This window comes from Aythya marila (assembly GCF_965140915.1).
Source record: "Aythya marila genome assembly, chromosome: 3".
NCBI classification, from domain to species: Eukaryota; Metazoa; Chordata; class Aves; order Anseriformes; family Anatidae; genus Aythya; species Aythya marila.
In genome coordinates this window covers 11895117-11914518 of record NC_139044.1, presented here as the reverse complement: position 1 = coordinate 11914518, position 19402 = coordinate 11895117, and the positions used below count along the sequence as shown (strand labels likewise).

Here is a 19402-nt window from a genome sequence, read left to right as displayed (position 1 = left end):
AGAGGAGGCTTTGGGCACCACTTCTGTTAGCCAGGCAGTTTTGGAAGAGGGCTTTTTCAGCTAAAGGTGAGTTAGATGTTTGTGGTGGTAGCTTTTGCTGCATGAGTGGCTGCCGTCCACAGCGGGTTGAGAGCAGGAGCGTGATGCTGTGCCCTAGGACCAGGACGTGACCACAGGTTTTTCCCTTTCTTGTGCATTTCTTGCAACCATGTGCTTGCAGAGCAATGTGCAGAGCTCTCCACCAGCTCTCCTAGCACCCCGGGGAGATCCCAACCCACACCTCGCTCTCAGGGCAGCACGCAGAGCTGCAGGACAGAGGCTGAGTGCTGCAAGCATGCTTACATGCAAACCGGGCCAAAGAATTCAGCTCTCATCCACGGGCTTGGGTGTGACTTCCAGTGCTTATGGTGCTCTGGGTCAGCCTGGCTGGTGTCTCCCATCTGAAGGGGATGTGCTCTCCAGCAGCCCCCCGTGTGCTGCACCGTCAGGCTTTGTCCTTCAGGCAGGGAGCTGTCAGTAGGGCTCGTCCTTTGTCATCTCACTGCCTTCCCCATCTGGCGTGCCCGGCTTGGATGTGGTTCCTCTGCACACTCCTTTTACTCCCTTGGCTTGGCTCTGGCTGTGTGTTTGTTTTCTCTCCCCCACGGTCTCTGTTTCATTCACTGCCCGGAATAATAAGGGGCTTGTTGAAAGGGTGCTGTTAAGCAGTTTGTCGTCTTCATTCATTCCCACTTATTTATTGAGCATTCTTTTCCAGTGTGCTTTGAATGCAAATTTCTTCATGGTTTATTTTAATATTTATTACTGCGGAGGTTATACAAACCATCTGACTGTCATAAAACCCTCATAAATACTTACCAGTTAGGATGGTGTTACAATTCCCATTTCAGAGATGCAGAAAACATAAATAGAAGGATTTCCACTAATTTTGGCGCCCTGTTTGAGAAATGAGAAACGCTCAGCCTCAGTTTGCAGGCCCCTCAGCCTGGATAGCATAGCCAGAGATGGGTAGCACAAGACCCTTTTTTCTCTTCCTGCAGTTTCCCATCAGCTTTGCTGTGCACCTTCCAGCTCCTGCACTGAACGAGCCTGGCCGCGCCGCAGATCAGAGCCTGCCTCGCCACACAGCCCCGATTCATCGCCGAACGCCGTGGTTTAGTGGAAAAAAATAGGGTTGGATCCCACAGTGACAGCCTGCGTTGTGTATGCAGAAGGGCAGGAGGTTATCTGAGGTTGCCTGGCAACTCCAGTTCCAGCATCTTCTGTATTTTAAAAATTTTGGTTTGCAGTGCTTACGTTCCTCGAATATAGTTGACCCTCTTTAAAAAAGAAGGTTTTCTTAAGGGTGTGTGCAGAAAATCCTCGCTTGGATTTCCTGTATGTACACAAGAACCTCTGGGCAAACATGTTTACTTAATGGTGCCATGCAAATAAAGGCAGAACATTTGTGATATTCATGAGCCACTGGAGAAAATATTCCTGGGTTTCTTTCAGCCAAACATCCGGGATGGAGGTCTAGAGGAGCACTTTAATGCATCCCTGTCAAAAACCTGGCTTTTAGTGCTTTGCTCTTCCTTCCCTGTTGTTAGAGCACAAGTAAAATGCCACTTTTATCTCGAGTGGTTTGCCTTAGAGACTTGTGCTCTTTGTGAGTGCTTCATCCTTTCCCTAACATCATTTTTTTTTCCCAAATGAGGAAGGGCTGAGCAATGACACTTTATATACAGTGAAATGTAATCGTGATTATATTGGGTCCTGTCTCGTCGGTGAAGTAAATCTACAGCTTAAACAGAGGAGTAGGTAAACGCTCAGAGAAGTCTAAATTACAGTAGTGCAGTGGGGTGCCTGTAATATACCAGTGCTTGCTGAAACCAGAGGCTGCCCAGCTACAGTCCACGTGGGGTAGGTGCTGCCACTTTTTTTCTTGGCTGAAATGAGTATTTTGCCAGGCTGGGAAGCGAGGCTGGAAGCATGTTATAAGACAATTGGCCTCGGACTGTGTTTGTACAAGGAGGTGTGTGTTGTTTTCAGTAGGATAGAAAGGTAGCTGTGTTTGGAACAGCTGCTGAAGGTTGGTCAAGGTGTGGCACGCAGGATTAGCTGCGAGGACACACTGCTGCTTTTCTGAAAGATACTTTTATTATTATCTTTTGCTTTGTCAGAGTTGCAGAGCCCAGCAGGTCGCAGGTCAAAGCTGCCCGTGCTCCACCTGGCAAGATGGGGACTCTCCTGGAGAAGGCGTGAGTGTGCAAGCTGTCTCCACTTGTGGGGTCTCTGCATTATTGCAGAGGCCAAGGGAAGCAGCGTGTTCTTGCTCTGTGTGTGCATTTTCTTATTATTACTTATTTTAAAGCAGTATATGAAGTCTTCCTTTGAAACTGCATGAAACCCCTTGTCTGTGTTTTTTTTTTTTTTTTTCTGCTGATTTAGTGGAGTGAAGTGCACTACCAAAGGAGAGCTTTAAAAACAAGGCTGGAGCCTATAGGAATTTCTTGGCACCCACATACTACAGTATACTCTAAACAATGAGCTTTATTGGGTAGGTTTACATATCTGAGCCGTATAATTTTGTTTATAGTGATGCTTATACTGAGAATCAGCGTTGAGGAAGACACGAGCAGAACCCAGGCTTGTTACTCCAGAGGTCTGATGAGCAATAGTGCTGGGGTTGGGCAGAGGGCAGCATATAAGTGAGCATGTTTGCACTGCAAGCAAGCTGTAGTAAAATTGCTTCCACAAAGGCATGCAAAACACTGTTAAAATTGTACTCCAACATGTACAAATGGTGCTGCACACTGAGGCTCTGACATGTGGCCGTAAAGCATGTGAGGATGCTGGTTTTTTCTTTATGATGTTTTTTCTCCCCTCGGACTAATGGATCATGTGGCAATCTCAGCTTCAAACAGGATGCCATTAAGGGGTTTTTAATAGGTTTACCAAGAGAATCAATTGTGCATTCGCTGGATGAAGTCTTTGGGCATCTCATTAAATGTTAGCTAACCGATGCATCATAATATCTTTTTTTTTTTCTCCCTCTGTACTTCATCTGTCATCTGTTTATAGCCTGTACAAAAGTCTTCCTCTTTTGCCCTCTAATTCTAGTTAATAAAAATGACTTATTGGAAGATAAATTCTGAGGACTGAAGATCAACATATGAACAAATGGGCCCATTTACTTAGAGAAGACTAGCTCTGTATGTTGCACACTGAAATAGATTTTATTTTTTCCTTTCCCCGGTGGTTAACATAATTCACAGTACGAGCATTGTTCATGTGAAGCGCCTGCTCAGCATCCTGTTGACACTTGATGATATTTTTGACAGAGACAAGGGTTGGGTCAGCAGAGCGGACGGAACACGACTTTTTGTGCTGAAACCAAAAATGTTCAAATCTCTTACACTTAATAGTATGAAGACATGGTTTGTCTGTCGTATCTTTCTCCCCTGCTCAAGCACATCTTTCCCTCTCAAGCTTGCTGTTGAGACTTTATACTTGGCTGGTGCTAATGAGAGGCAAACCAAGTGGAAAGTTAGGTGGTGAGGAGAAGATTTGGCCTTTCTGGATCAAAGCGAAGCACATCACCGATACAATCTGTACTTCTGGATAAGCAGGAGGACTTCTCAGGTCCGTGGAGGACGTGTATTTGGATATTGAAGTGATAGCTTAATAACCCAAACAGAAAAGGTACGTCTTCTACAATTAGGGGTGTTACATTGCCAAAACGCTGCCTTCATGCGCAGCAAGTGCTGCACGGCAGGGTTAGATCTGTGTGCTCATGGGAGGAAAATGTTACGCTTTGCAAAGTTAATGGAATGCCCCTGTAATAAATTCAGACTGTTTTGTTTCAAGTGCAGTCTTCTATTTGCATAAAAGCCTGGCTGTAACAGGCCCTTCTGGATTTTCCTGCCCTTCATTTTGTTTTGTCTACCTTCTCACCTCTGAATTTTTCACTCTGACCTGAGAACATGGCACTATGATGTGCTGGTTGCTTTTGTAACTCACCCCCTCAGAACCATACCTGCTCATTGGCATGAGAACTTTTCTGGTTTTCTGGAAACCTGCATGGAAATGATCGGTCACTGGTCACACTCAAGGCTGTGACTCGCTGCACGTGGGTTTGCCAGGAACAAGTTATCAGCTGCTGGCACCCAGGCAGATTTGCAGGGTGGACGAGGAAATAGCCAGAGATAACCAGGGAGCATTTCTTCTGACCTTCCTGCAAGGCTAGGGAAATCTAGCAATTTCAATGGAAATCCAAGCCACTAGAAATAAAGGCAGAGGTGTGTTTGACACGCGTGAATGCCAAAGCTATCAGCCTTCACCTTTGTTTGTTTGTATTTGTTTCGTATCAAAACCATCAGATGCAGTTAGTAACTTTGATGTGGGGAGTAGTTTGTGGCATAGGATGGGGTCTGGTTGGGTTGTTTCCGTTTTGGCGATGGAGATGGAGGCAATGTGGCTCTCAGCAGTTGCTTATGATAATTACATTTTGCAGGGAGATTTGTCGTAGCACCTCTTCCCTGTTAAAAAGCTCTCCTCTCTTTTTGTTTGTCTCCCTCCTCATAGGTGTACAAGGAAATGGAAATCCTTCATTTCTTTTTAGATGTGGAAGAGAGAGGGAATTTAGTCCCATATGGCACGCTTGCGAACAGCCAGCTCCAGTCCTAACCTTACAAAGATACTGTCGTGTGGTGTATCTGTGAATCTGCAAAGATTTTTTTTTTTCCCTCTAGCATATTTGATTTTTTCTGTTGCAGGTGGTTTAAACCTGTGTGCGATGCTCTCCCTCTCTAATAATTTGGAGGTCAGGGAATGTTTTTAAAAAGCAAAGCAAAACAAAAAGCACACGAGGGAGTGGGAAGGGGAAAGTACATGCCGTTCTTAGAGTGGCAAATTACTGGTGTAAGTTGCATCACCCTGCAATTGTTTTGTTCCCATAGACTATGAACCCAACTTTATGAGGTTTTCTGAGTGCTAATTGAAATAGTGGAAATAACTATATTTCTTTCCCCCAGTGGCAAGATCTCTCCTCTTGCAAAGGAAGACAATCCTTCAGGCACTCGCCTCCCCTTTCTTTTTCCAGCCAAGGAAACTGGAATTTAAAAGGAAGCCTCTTCAGAGCCTGTCTTGTTCGAAACACCTCCAGCTCTCTGGATTGCTGTCATTGTCATTGCAGCAGCCTTGCAGTCAGGTACCATGGTGATCTCAAACCCTGTCACACTGCCTGCACGTACTTGTCAAATAATTTTTTTTTTAAGTGTTAGATTGCATCGATTCCAAGATGATTAAACAACAGAAGTGTATAATTCCCACTGCGTTGTCATGCTATTTATCTTAGAAGAAATCCATCTTTAATGATTTGCTTAGTGCTTATCAGTGCTTGTTATATTTTTCCTGCTTTAGCTTGAAGGAGGACGACTTTTAACAGGCATAGGAATCTGTCTGTGTAAAACCATTGCTCACTGAAATAGAAAGGGATCCTGCCTTTTAGAAATTATTTTCAAATGGTTGCTGATGAGGAACACTTTTGTACTTCTACTCTGAAAGTAGAAATACAAAATTGTGGAATCATTAAGGTGGAAAAGACACAGTAAAAATTACACAGTATTGTCCCATCTTCACGAGTTTCTCTCAGTTGTTCAGGAAGCAATTCTTAGTGGTTTTGTTCTAAAAAAACTAAAATTCCTAAAACACAGAAAAATGCATTGCATACAACTGCTTGTACGAGGCTCTGGGGGCTGGAGGAGGGAGAGCTGCATTGTATTTCTTCAGGGTTTGCTGAAAAGGGGGAAAAGACCTCTGTCTGGCTATCTTGCATAACTCAAGGAGGCTCTGCTGGAAACTTGCTCCAACTGGTATTGTTTACAAGCTGGCCGTGATGGTCCTGATTCAGCAGGTACGTGATTCGGGTGGCTCATCCTCTCTCTAAACCAGCAGTTCTGTAATTACTAGTTCTTCCTGGCCTGAAGTGTAATTTGTTTTCAACAAGTAAAATAAGCTAAGAATTTATTTTGGGGGTTATTAAGTTTGGTAAACTCAACAAATGAGTTAATGAAAACCTGAACTGCAGAAGCATGCCATAATTCTGTTCTTTCTTTTTTTTTTTTTCCCTTCTGTTTCATGGGTCACATAAGGACCAAGTGGCAAGAAGCTCTAAAAACTAACTGCATACCAGGAAGTTGGGATTAAAAAAAAAAAAAGATAAAACCACCAAACCACAAAAGAAAATCTGTTGAGTGGGATAGTTTTCTTCTGGGAGAACTCTAAGAATATAAACATCAAAACACAGAAAATAAGATTCTGCAGTATCTAAATAGCTCGTCATGTTGGCATGACAAAGGCTAATCCTCAGTATCTAAAGTAAAAAGGATCTTTTATTGATTTTGAGGGAGGTTACTTGTTTCTAATCTCAGGATTTAAGATTCAAAATAGTTGTGTTTTTTTTTTTTTTCCTTCAAAAAGAAGGCCACAGGCATGTCACCATGGGTTTGATGAAGGTAATTCTACTGAATTTCAGCAGATAGGACCCTGTTTTGCTGTGGCCTTATGAGGAGCTTAAAAGAGTGAAGCTAAATAATATTAGCAATAATCAGATTTATAACTTAAGAGTGATATAAAAATAATAATAAACCAGCTGCCAGAAATACAAAGAACGGCCTGAATAGAGCAACACATGGAAGATACAGTGTGCCGTCATCCAAAACACTTTTCTCCAGTGCCGTTGGAGAAAGACCTGTAGAGTTCAGCCCTCTGTTGTGTTGGATTCAGTGAAATCACTGTGCTGATTGCAATATGAAGAACTAAGCATTTCAAATGACAAAATAGCTGCTGACATCATGGCGAAATAGCCTCACGCAGAGCAGTATCTAGATGTTGGCAGCTCTTATGAGTCACCTTCCCATTGAGCTCTGCCAGAGCTTGCCATGCCTACCTGGGTCAAGCTTCCTGGAGCAAAGCCCTTGTTTTTTGTGTGTTTTTTTTTTTTTTTTTTTTTTTTTTTTTGTTCACCCAAAGCTCTATCTTTAAGACTGCCCTTGCTTTTTCTAAAAGAGTAGGGAGAGAGCTCTAGCTGATGGGTTGCAGGTCCATTTTTGCCAATGGGTTGTAATTCGCTGAGGAGATGTAGGTGAAATCTGGCAGTATCAGTTGTGCAGAGATATTGTAGCAGGAATTTTAGAAATGTTGCCCCAATACGTTTGCTTCAAGAAGACTTCAGTTCTGACTTTGCAATGCTCCTTTTCCCTAATCACATTACACCTCTTTTTCTATTACCCAAAGGCTTGTGATACTGTCTAAAAACACGGGTTACAGTGAAATAAATGGAAATGCTTGGGTTTTAGTTTTTTTCCTCCCACCTGGAGGACAATTTTTTTTTCTCGCTTTTATGGATCCTGATACACTTGCAGACCTTCTGGATGTTCCTTATAGGTTGTTCATAATGGGAATGGGTTCGTGGGGCTTGTGTCCTGGGTGACAGAGATACCCTTGGCCTGATGGACCAAGGCCTAATGGGCCATGTGATCGGAACAGTGAAGAAACCAACCTCAAAAAAAATAATCTTATCAAATTCCTCCATAAAGTGCAAGGTGACAGCTGGGACGATTCATTTCCTACATAGTCTTTGGCAACCAAAATTGCTTCTGACCTGTGTGGGTTGAGTTTCGTCTCAGTAGGTTCCTTGTGTCATCAGTGGAGGGAGAGGCTTCTCCAGGGCATGACTCAGGGTAGATTCAGGGGGAAAATGTAGCCTGACAAAGTCTGGTTGCTTACCGTAAGCGCCTCAGCAACTGGAACATGACGTGAATACTCCTCAGAGGCATTCATTCTCCAAATATTTGTAAAATACTGCTGGTTCTTCACCTGGCATCTCAGAAAGCCACCTTCCAAGTTCAAAGGATGCAGTAAAGAGAAGTTTTTGTGATACTGACACATACCTTTGCTGTCTGTCCTTGGAGACGATGACCATTTGTCATCTTTTCCTATCTTGCTTCTGCTCAACCCTGACTCTCCCCAAACACGTACACGCTTAGGCTTCAAGTGGCAGCATTTTCCTGCTCCTTTCTGGTAGGTTTATATATAGTCTTTTCTTTAACTTGCGGTAAGAAGGGGGTTGAAAGGAAGTGTGTGCTATGAAAGGAATTTTTAGTGAGGTGTTTTTTTGTCTTGTGTCATCTCACTGGTATTGTAGTAGCTGTGTTTGTAACATCATCCTTAAAAGCTGAGAGTTTGCTGGTTGTTATCCTGTGGTGTTGGAGGAGTCCTGTTTCTTTCCTTTGGTTTGGCTTTTATATTTGATTGCTCAGACAGTTTTTAAAACAAGATGGAAATTCAAGATGAGCCCAATTTTGTGATGAAGGTTGCACATTTATAGCAAGAGAAATAATGGAAAGATAAGATGCTTTTCTGTTTATAAAAAAAAAAAAACAAAAAAAAAAAACACAAGAGTTGGCTGAAGAATTTGTTCCTCTAATGGTCCATACGAAACAAAACCTTCACACAAAAATTGATCTGCTGTTGCCAACAAAATGTTTCTGTGCGTCTGCAAGTAGTTTTCTAAACCTGCTACCAGAGATGTGAGTGCTTCTGCAAAAACAATTAGGTCTCTTTAATTTTGGTTTTGTTCGGAGATGCGTCAGTCAAAAAGAGGAAGATTTTAGTCAAGGCTATCAGAACTCGGTAACTTTACAGAAGTATATTTTACCTTAATAGCAAATCAGAGAACGTGTGTCATGCACTTGATCATGGGGTGATTTGTAATCCAAAATATACAAAAATGCATGCAAAATATGCAAACCACGTAGCAGCTAATATGTTGGTAAGGGAACAGCTCTTGCTAGGTTTCGTATTGGGGCTTTCAGTTTAAGGAGCTGCTTTGTCGAATGCTGCCCTGCAAACGATACCAGTTTTTAAAGACTTTTCACATTTTCGCATTTCAGTGCTGCCAACCATGCTGGGAAGATTGCTGCCAGGAAAACCTGTGCTGACGTCCAGCTCCCACCGCCACAGCTTTGTTTTCAGCCCTCTACCCAGGTGTTCAGAGAGAAGCTGTAGCCTTGAATTTAACTTTGCCTTCCAAAAAAAATCCAATTATCTGCGTTGTCATGCTGTGCGGGTATTTGCATAGCCAAAGAAAAACCCCAAACAGAAAAAGGTGGTGAGGTAATGGGCGATAGCTGAACAGCAGAGCCATGTGAGGATGAGCAAAGCAAATTCTTCACGTCTGGCACTGGGACAGGGGGACAATTACAGTTCGCTGGTGGCATCCCCAGTGGTTGGCTTTTAAAGCTTCATTTTTTGTTTCTGCTCTCCCCACCGTGCAGAAAGCGTTGTGTTTTTTGTAGTGTTTCTGGGGAATCACAAGCAAGTAAGGTTAAATTCTTTCAGGACAAGTTCATTGCATCTGACCTGGGAAAAGGAATCTTTTTGTGCTTATCTCCAAAGTGCATTTTAAATGAAAACGGAAGAAAAACAACAAGCAATGAAGGAGACAGCGTTATTTCTGTCATTTGATATTCTGCCTACTGTCGCACATGCAGTAATTTATCATTGCTTTTGCAGTTGAGTATGTTAGTTGAATGCCCAGAGTAAAGCGTTTATAAATCAACTCTGCAAAATGGCTTTTCTTTTTTTTTTTTTTTTTTTTTTTGTAATGTGTTTTTTTTACATGTGGTTACGCTGGGTTTGGCAGGGTCACTGGTAGGCATTCATTTCAGAAGACATGGGTGTGCATGCGTGCGCAAAGCCTGGGAGGGAAAATAAGAGTTTTCCCCTTTTGTTGCAGCATTTGTGCAGTGGTGGGTCAGATGGCACTCTCTCCTCTTGGTTCCTTACAGCAGGGAAGGAGGTGTTTTTGCTCCGAAGCTCAGCTGCTCTCACGTTGGCTTGCCAGGTGCCTCGTGAAGGAGGCGTAGCGGTGAGGAGGATCTGCTGAAGGACTGGAACAGTGTCTCCTTTATTTGTGGTATTTAAATTTAGTCCTTTTTGGCCTTGATACATGAAAAACACAGGCTCGATCTCTAAAACTTAGTTTGCCTTACAGTGACCTGAATAAATAAAGCATTCAGCTCGCTCACGTGGGAAGGATTGGGTCTTCTATTGTTCTCTTGGCATTGAATCGAAGTCCTTGTTACAGCGCCCGATTGTGAAGTCACATCTCCCAAGAAAGACGTTTTTGTCTGGTGAAGTGCAGAGGGCTCAAGCGTTGCGAGCAATCCGCTCCTGCCAGCTGGGCAGCAGTTGTGGACACTTGGTTTTCAACATTTCGCATTCAGGACTAGGCTGGTATCTGGTCAGGGCTATTTCCAGCAACCGCTCGCTGAGTTAACTCTCAGAGTGCCTGTTCTGCTTTACAAATTGCTTCTTGGAAAATGGTTTGGGACGGGGTGTGTTTGCCCAGAGAGAGGGCTTGTTTTGCCAAGGCTTTCCTTCTTCTTGAACAATTAATGTCTGTCTGCTGCGATGAGGTTTTCTGAGACTCCCTGGCTTGGGTTGCAGGGAGGTGCAAGGAGATTTGCTCAGCTCCTGGTTATGTGCGGGTGGAGTTGTCCTTCCCATTTCTTCAGGTGGAGATGACAACACCAAATAGCTCCCCAATCCTAATCAGATAGCACCTAACCAATCCTAAATCCTAAAACATTGTTTTTCTTGCCATTATCTCAAAAATGGCGTGGCAGGGGTTCTATTAGCAATTAGGCGTTCTGCTTTGAAGTCACGCAGCCCTTTGATTTACGAGCAGTTTCTGGTGAGATGCAGAGAATTGCAAACTCACCTGGGCACCAGGCATTGCCTTTTCATTTAGATGTCATCCTTGACAAGATTGCAACGTGTCATTCAGTGATGCTCTTCCCTCTGGTTCTGCTGGGCTTAAGTCTCCCACCCGTTTTCTTGCACTGCCTGTTAACACTCACAGACCCTTAGAAAGCTGTTTCCATCACTGTCCCGGGGTGGGGGTTGTTTCTGTGCATTATAAACAGCAAAAAAAACAACTTGAGGTCAGATATACTCTCTCACGCCATATCCAGTGTTTTGTGTATGTTTAGGTTTTCACACTAGTGTTGAGAAGGAAAAATCAGAACGTCCCAGAATTTCATTATCTGCTTCAAAAATGCATCCGCAAACTGTTTAGGAAAGTTTGCACCACTGAAGCTAGTGGCGAGCATTAAAAATAAAGATTATGGGTTATTTTTAGCTCGTGATATTTTTTTTCCAAGCCCTGGACAGCTTGCACAATGACCTCCCGGTGCAGCACGGGGCTGGCTCGAGTCCCCTGCACGAGGGCTGCCGTTCCCCAGCCCGACCCCACTGGCAGCAAGCACCCACACATGCCCGCTTTGATTAGATATGTGTCATGGAGCAATAGGCTTTGTTTTCTAGGAAGGGTTTTGAGTATGTTTTGGGACCTTTCTTTGATTTTCTAACCATGTTTTTTGTTTCCTGGGGGTGTCTTCTGTCTTTAAGGAGGGAGACACTGACAGTGTTTGTCCAGCTGGCTTCCCAGTGCTCCTGTGAGTACTTTAACCATATGCATGTAACCACTTGCACTTCGTTTTGCATCATTTTAATTAAAAGCATTTCTTCTCTTTCTATAATTCTCTATCGTCAGATATTGTGTCTTTCTGGAGGAGTTGGAAGACTCATCCCTCACTTGCAGAGATAGTTTATAAATACTGCCAGAAATCCTGTTAACAATCTGCTGTTAATAATTTCTATTTCTGACAGTGTATTAGGTAGAAATGCACGAGGTTTGCATATCTTTCAAAGCGATAAATATACCAAGTATGGAAAAGTACTAGCAAGCACCTTTCCAGGGGTGCGCACAGGGATTTAGTGAGGGCTGTTCTTTAACTACAGCTACACAAAAAGAGTCTTTCTTGTTCGCATGTCATCCAGTACAAGCAGTAGTTTTTGGGGCCAAAGTAAGCAAGTCCAGGCACTTGGATGTGAAGTTTTGTCAATAAATATGATATTTTAAAATAGCATGGCAGATGGACACAGTACTCTGCTTATCTCTGAATTGAGGTTGATATGCAGGATTTTGGGGGTGGGATATCTATGAGATGCTCAGGTCTGACAATGACACCAGCTCTGTAGGAAAAAAAAACACATGTAACAAATGTTTCTGTGGCATATTTGGCATGAATAAAACATCAGGTTTTGTTACCAGTAAATATCCTGGTAGTGGCAGAGAAGATTTTTGAAAGATGGAACTTCATACGGACATTTAACAATACTTGGGAGAAACACAGGTAGTTAAGTGTGGATGTTTTAATGAAAAGCCTCACTGAAAGGTACGGTCTTCTCGTGTGTTCGTTCTGTATTTTTCACAGCCATCTGTTATTTACAGTACTTTCAATTTTGGGTTTGTTCTGGAGGTTATTCACCAAGTTCAGTTGCTAGCTTCACGGGTGATGCCTGTAGTCCTGTGCTTTGAGGAAAGTGTAAACACTTGCTAATCCACAAACAGGAGCTGAGGTGGAACTTGTGGAATTGTTCTCTCTTCTGTTGACTGTAATACATCCTACCCTTAAAGGTGCTAGAAGAGCTCACTAACCATTTCCTGGCTTTCTTTTCTAAAGCCAGATAGCTCAGGCTGGTGGGTGCACTCCTCCAAGCTGAAACTCTGTTAGGACCCTGTAAGTTCGGTGGCTTTGAGAGAGATAAAACTGCTATTTTTGTTCCTAATTCCTTCGGCAGGCAGAACGCTTTGAGGATAATGAGGGGAGTGATGCTTATTAAATTGGGTTATTTGTTTTGGTCAAAACTCTCTTAAGGGCAAGCTATTTTTAGAGCTTATCTGAGGCACGAGTTAACAGAGGTGTTTTGAAGCTTGCTCAGACAGGAATATGGATTGTTTTACCAGCTAATGTGATCAACTTTGTTTTGTAACTTGAAATTTGTGTTTAATTACTCTGTGCTTTTTTGAGGATCATAGTTGTGACAAGATGCAGGACGTAGATATTGAGGGAAGCTACCAAAGCAAAGGTGTTACGCACCAAGGGAGCAAAACTGAAAATGTTGGGGATATGCATTGTGCCTTTTTTTCACTGATTACCCAAAATAACTTTGCTTTTTATGTTACAGAATATTGATCATTTTATAGAATTTCCTAATAATGCAGTAGGTATGTGTTTAAAATAGCAATAAACCCAACCCAGATGCAAAGTCACCCTCAATTAAATGTAATAAACCTTTCATTAGCAGATTCCAGAGAGCTCAATTTCCTAAATTTTAAGAACAAGCATTTAGACAGGTGCCAATAAACAGGGATATATGAAAGAAATGCTGAAGCCTCCAGGTGATGCTAAGCTAATGTCGTATGTACAGAAGAACGAAGTACTCAGCTGCGGTCAAGAAGGGACCAAGCCCAAGTTGCAGCCCAAGTGCTGTCATCAAATGAAACTATGGGTTTCTCTTCTCTTCCCTTATGCACTTAACCCATTTAACTGAGATTCTCAGCCATAATGGTTCAGAGGTGAGATGACTGGCAAGATCTTGAAAACTAGCTCATTGAGTGCTGCATTGATTAGGATATTGAGTGCCATGCTCCATCAGCCTTTAACCTGCTAGAATAATTTCTGAGATGTACAAGTAGTAAGTGTACTGCTTTTTGAGGGAAAAAAAAAAAAAAGAAAAAAAGTCCTTGCAGGTACTTCAAGGCTTGAGGAAAAATAAGCTTTCATAGCTTCAAAAAATTGTTGGTAATGAAACCTTCAAATGGGAGTAAGGTCTGTTCGAACAAGGCACTTCACACCGTAAGACATTGCACTGGCACTTGCTTACTCTACAGAGAATATACAAGTCTCACATTAATCAAGATTGCTGAAAGTAATAGCAGAAGTTTGTAGTCTCAGGTTTGGACTTTATATTATTTTTTTTCTGCTTTTAATTCATTTGGAAACTCCGCTCAGGTTAAAGGTCTAATTTCTAAAGCATGCACCGTAAAAACTGAAAAACAGGAGAAATCTCTTTGTAAGACCAGAAGCTTCCTTCACAAAGTCTGATGCCCCTGCTAGGCATGCCTAAAAAGAAACAAAAATCAAATATGAGTGAAAGGGACTTAAAATTTCTTCAGGCTTCTGGAGGCTCCTGGAACAATGTTTGGGTTTGCAGACAGGGAGCCAGCCCTGTTTTTTCAGTTTTGCCTGTTGTTTTTCCTTTTCATGGGTGATTGCCTTCCCCTGGTGCAAAGAGCTTCAGGAAGCTGTTCTTTGCTTTTTCCTTGATTTGGCTGGGAGGAGGGGTGGGATTGCTTGCTGCCAGGACTTCATTTTCTGAAGCTGGCAATTCCCAGATGCAATTTTTCGTCCATACATCTAAGGATCAGAAAGATTCCTTGCCCTTAACCGTGGGTCTTTCACATCCCTTCACCTATTGCCACATTTTCATGCACAAAGCCTGTTTAGCAGCTATGAAAATTAATCCACACCTTAATTTGTCCATCAGCTGCCATTGTCAGCTTGCAGTGACCCCTCACTAACCAGGACTTAGGAACAGGTCCCAGTCTTTGTCATCTGATGAGGCCATCAATTTGTGTGATTCTTCCCTGCCTCTTCTGGATTTTGTGAGGTTTTTGTAATGGAAATCAATCTGGTTTTATAGGTGTCATCATTAATGGATGGTAAATACATATAAAATTAATGTGAAGCTCACTCAGGGAGAAAAAGAAGAGTCACAAAAACATTTATGCTAACATTCATTCATCACCAATATAAGCATTCATGGCAAACAACATTTCTATTTTCTCACCAGCTAGTCTCAAACATATTCACGATTTTCTCTTACATGGAGGGAAGTGCAGCAACGTTTTTGGGAGCTAGATTATAGTTCAGGACAGATTGATCAAGATGAAATCCATTCACAATCCAGTTTCCTCTGAAGCTTATGTAACAGGTTTGCGCTCGTAGCCAAACTGTTCTCACGCTGAATGTATTATGGCTTTATGTAATACGGGTCTAATGCTGCGCACACCATTTTTAAAGCAAAAGCTGGATAATCCATGACCAGAACAGTAAGGGCATTAGAAATTAAATGGAAGATGACAGACTGCTAGTGGATTACTAAATTTGTGGATTTGAAACTCTAAAGGTGGGCGCTTGCCCTGTGAACTGGCATCTCCCAAATAACCGGACTGGCTCAGGCATTGAAGCCAAAGTTTTGTGTGAATTTCCTTGTTGTGGTAGTTCCCAAAGGATTGCTGTGTTCACGTTATCAAGTTAGGGGCATTTACTGTCTTCTTCAGTCCGTATGAATAGTGCAGGATATCAAATTCTGGTGATAAAACCAGTCCTTTATTGCCCAGTCAAAATACGCCCATGCCTTACTGCTCTCGTCCTATTACTGGGGTGCTGTATCCGTGCTTCTTGTCTGTGCTCTTCCAAAGAGCTGCAGGCACCCGTCAGTGCAATTTTAAGGCTATTTTGTGTTAATCAAGAGGAGTCTTCAAAGAAGCAGATGAGGATGACCCTCATTTTCTCTGTCCTTGTGCTTGTGAACACCATAGCCCTTCCTCAGAGCGGGTCATCAGAAAGGAGCCCTCCTCTTCCCAGCCAGGAGTCGTGAGGAGCCACGTGAGGAGGAGTGAGGAGTCATGTGAGTCCCACGTGAGGAGCAAAACTGCTGAAAGTTCTGGTCACATTTCTTTTTTTTTTTTTTTTTTTTTTAAGCCACTCACATGACAAACGTTCAAAATCAGACTATGGTATTGAGGAGTATTTCCGAGATGGGTAACTTCGTTTATAGGCTGCTTTGATTTTCTCTTTTCCATCCTAAGTTGTGCTTCATGGAAATTAAGTCTCAGATGGCTCATTTAGCTGCCCTGTCATGTCTGCTTGCTCACAAAAAGGAAGAGGGAGAAAATACACCCTAATTTTGACTTCCTCAGCCACAAGTCTTTCATGTGTATTATGTAGTTCTGTCTGTAGGGCCTGATGTTAGTTGCATAACGGGAGTGGTAAAGGCTTTGTGAGGCTCTCTTCTCTCCCAACAGGAAACGTTTCCATATTTGCAGCAAAGACTGTTGTCCTTCCTTCATTGTGAGACAATAAATTTGCTAGGGACATGGTTTGGTGGGTGACATTGGTAGGGTGTTGGTTGGACCAGAAGATCTTGGAGGTCTTTTCCAACACTTATGATTCTAGCTATCAGGATGGATCCTTGTTTCTCCGTTGGTTGACCTTTACTCTTTAGCTCCCTAACAGCCCTTTTCCTACTACTGTTATCTTTTTGCTACACCTGCTCCTCTTCTCGTCTCCGTATAGAAGCACATTAATCATTAACGTTAGCATGTGTGGCTGAAAAGGTGCCTTTTCCAAGATGTTTGGGTATAAATACTAAGCAACAGATCTGCTGCTAGCTGGAGGACCACTTTTTAAACACCTCTTCTTTTAAATGCCCCAGTTTTGCATTTGGGAGGTGTCAGTCTCCTGTTATGCACCTAGAGCTGCTTAATCCATGGATAAAGGACCAAAACGATAAACAGCAGAATTAGGAATAGAAGTGCCATGATCCCATTGGGTGTAGGCTGTTGGGATGGTGCCTGTAGTGTAGGATCATCTTCTTGGAGTTGTGGAGCCCAAAGCATTTTGCTGGAGCTGTTGGGCACTTGGGAGGTTTCACACGCAGGTTGCTCCAAAGTAAGAGTGTGAGATCAGTTTTTGTAGTTAGCTTTCTCTCATCCATTGCAAATGCTTAAAGGATTCTGGGATAAAATCCATTGCATTAGGCGTGCCAAAAATGTTACTCTTCTCTATCAAACTGCTAATGGAAAACAACAAGGGAGGATTAAGAGGAAGAAACAGCTCTTTTTTTTTTTTTTTTTTTTTTTCTTTTTTTTTCTTTTCTTTTTCCCACCACTATAAATGTGACTCTTTTCCATTAGGCTTTTCTTTCAGCTCTCTTTGCTGTGATCACATAGTCATCGTGGTAGGAGCAAAGGCTGTGTTGTGATGTAATAGTACAGATGCCTTCCTTGTTCTATGAGGATTTCAGAGCAAGCTTTGCACAGCTGAGAGCTGGGTGGGAGAACAACCCCCTGGAGACATTTCTGGGGAGGAAATGGGAAGAAGTCTCAAACCTGATCCAGTGCAAAACATGTTCCAAAGGCTGTCCTGGGTAAAGGGCGTTGTAAACCATGAATACCACTTGTCATTTTGCTTACAACTTCTGTGTAGGTGGATGATGCACGAATCCGAAAACCTATTGGAAGGAAGTTTGGGGTATCGACAACGTGAGGTAGAGACGGGCAAAGATATTGCACCTCTGTGGAAAAGGGAAGCTGCTCTCCTTATGTGTGGCCCAGGAAGGGTTTGAGATGGAGGGAGAGAGCCTGTGGACTGCAGGCCTGGGTTTGGGTAAGAACAATGGGCCTGCTGAAACCACAGGAGGAGGAATGGGAAAGAAACACAAATCCATAGGTTTAAGCAGATCAGCCACTCGAGCAGGGGTGTCAGGAACAGACTGGGGTGTGGGAACAAATGAAGTGAGGCAGAGCAGCAGAATGAATGCTGAAGCCAGTAACTGCTCTTTTCCTTCATTTCACCTCTTTCCAAGCTGTTTTTGTGACCCGAAATGTTAGATTTAATCTTCAGCCAGCTACTTACTTACACTCAATTCTAGATTGCAAAATGAAGTGTGATGTTTAAGTCAACAGAAGGAACAGCAAGCAGCTCTTCTAATGCTTCATTATATATTTATAATGTTTCTGCGCTTTTAACACTGGCATTAGAGCTGTTGCTTGCTGTTAGAAAATGTCAGCAATTGTGCAGTCATGACCTCAATGTAAAGAAGCTATCAAGGTTGGTGTTTCAAGTATCAATTGAATGTACCATGTGAAAATGATTTTTTTTTCACTGATGCTGTCTTTTCCAAAGAAGAGATGTGAAACTCAGCTCTGTAGAGGATGCTTCTTTTCCCACTTGTATGGCTTGAAATTGTGTTTCCTGCTGGCAGTGAAGAGTCCCAAAATGCCTGCACTGAGGCATAAAAGACAAGCAATATCAGGAAGAGAATCTGTGACTGAAGGAAAAAGTAGATCACAGACTAAGCTCAAGATGTATGTTTAAGGAAAAGTACACTGTAGGCTCCACAGACCAGATTCCCCAACCCTCCTTTGAGAAATGAACCAAAATGTTTCTTTTCATAAGTAAATTCAGAGCTGCATGAGACACTGTGCTTGTTGCTGGCTCTGTTTTGGAGCTGGCAGCTGATGGTGCACGTCTGCGTCTGCAGCAGAACATCTCAGGTCAGCGAGGGAATGAGGGGGTGATGATGTAAAGGAAACTCCGAACACATAGTAGTGTTTTGTTTTGTTTTGTTTTGCTTTGTTTGGCTGCATCGATGGGCTGAGGTCAACTGCATGAAGTTTAACAAGGCCAAGTGCCGGGTCCTGCACCTGGGGCGCAATAACCCCAAGCAGAGCTAGAGGCTGGGAGAGGAATGGTTGGAGAGCTGCTAGGCAGAGAAGGACCTGGGAGTGATGGTGGATAGTCGGCTGAATATGAGCCAGCAGTGTGCTCAGGTGGCCAAGAAGGCCAACGGCATCCTGGCTTGTATCAGAAGCAGTGTGGCCAGCAGGGCTAGGGAGGTGATCGTCCCCCTGTACTCGGCTCTGGTGAGGCCGCACCTCGAGTACTGTGTTCAGTTTTGGGCCCCTCGCTACAAGAAGGACATCGAGGTGCTTGAGCGGGTGCAGAGAAGGGCGACGAAGCTGGTGAGGGGCCTGGAGAACAAGTCCTACGAGGAGCGGCTGAGGGAGCTGGGCTTGTTCAGCCTGGAGAAGAGGAGGCTCAGGGGTGACCTTATCGCTCTCTATGGGTACCTCAAGGGAGGCTGTAGCGAGGTGGGGGTTGGCCTGTTCTCCCACGTCCCTGGTGACAGGACGAGGGGGAATGGGCTTAAGTTGAGCCAGGGGAGTTTTAGGTTAGATGTTAGGAAGAACTTCTTCACTGAAAGGCTTGTGAGGCATTGGAACAGGCTGCCCAGGGAAGTGGTGGAGTCACCATCCCTGGAAGTCTTCAAAAGACGCTTAGATGTAGAGCTTAGGGATATGGTTTAGTGGAGGGCTGTTAGCGTTAGGTTGGAGGTTGGACTCGATGACCTTGAGGTCTCTTCCAACCTAGAAATTCTGTGATTCTGTGATTCTGTTTTTCCCTAAACTGAAACACCAAACTCTGTTTTACCCTGTGTAGCTGAAAATAATGAGGACAGAGATTAGAGCTTTTACCTGGAAAAAAAAAAAAAAAAAGACGTTTTTCTGGTCATTTCACCTAATAGCAGTAAATCTCAGCAAGCAATGTCCATTTGTTGTTTTGGAGGCAGCTATTCCGAGACAGAAAATCTTCAGAGAGTGCTCCTGGCACTTAAGACCTAGGTACCAGGGTCTTTTTCCTCCTGCAGTAGTTGTATT

The 19402-nt window shown here is 43.2% G+C and overlaps 1 protein-coding gene across 4 annotated transcripts in view; it reads left to right on the top strand.

Moving 5' to 3' along the window:
• The window catches only part of COMMD1 (copper metabolism domain containing 1), a 76990-nt gene that overhangs the window by 34039 nt on the left and 23549 nt on the right, over positions 1–19402 (top strand). The window contains exons 3-4 of one of the 4 annotated variants that reach the window (XM_082756900.1): positions 5016–5191; positions 8937–9761. The exons of 1 other annotated variant lie outside the window; for it this stretch is intronic. In XM_082756900.1, the coding sequence (XP_082613026.1) occupies positions 5016–5191; positions 8937–9051 (291 nt within the window). In that variant the 3' untranslated portion in view covers positions 9052–9761. Of the gene's footprint in view, positions 1–5015; positions 5227–8936; positions 9762–19402 lie in introns of those variants that run through there. 2 more of the 4 variants (XM_082756901.1, XM_082756902.1) reach the window with 2 other exon arrangements.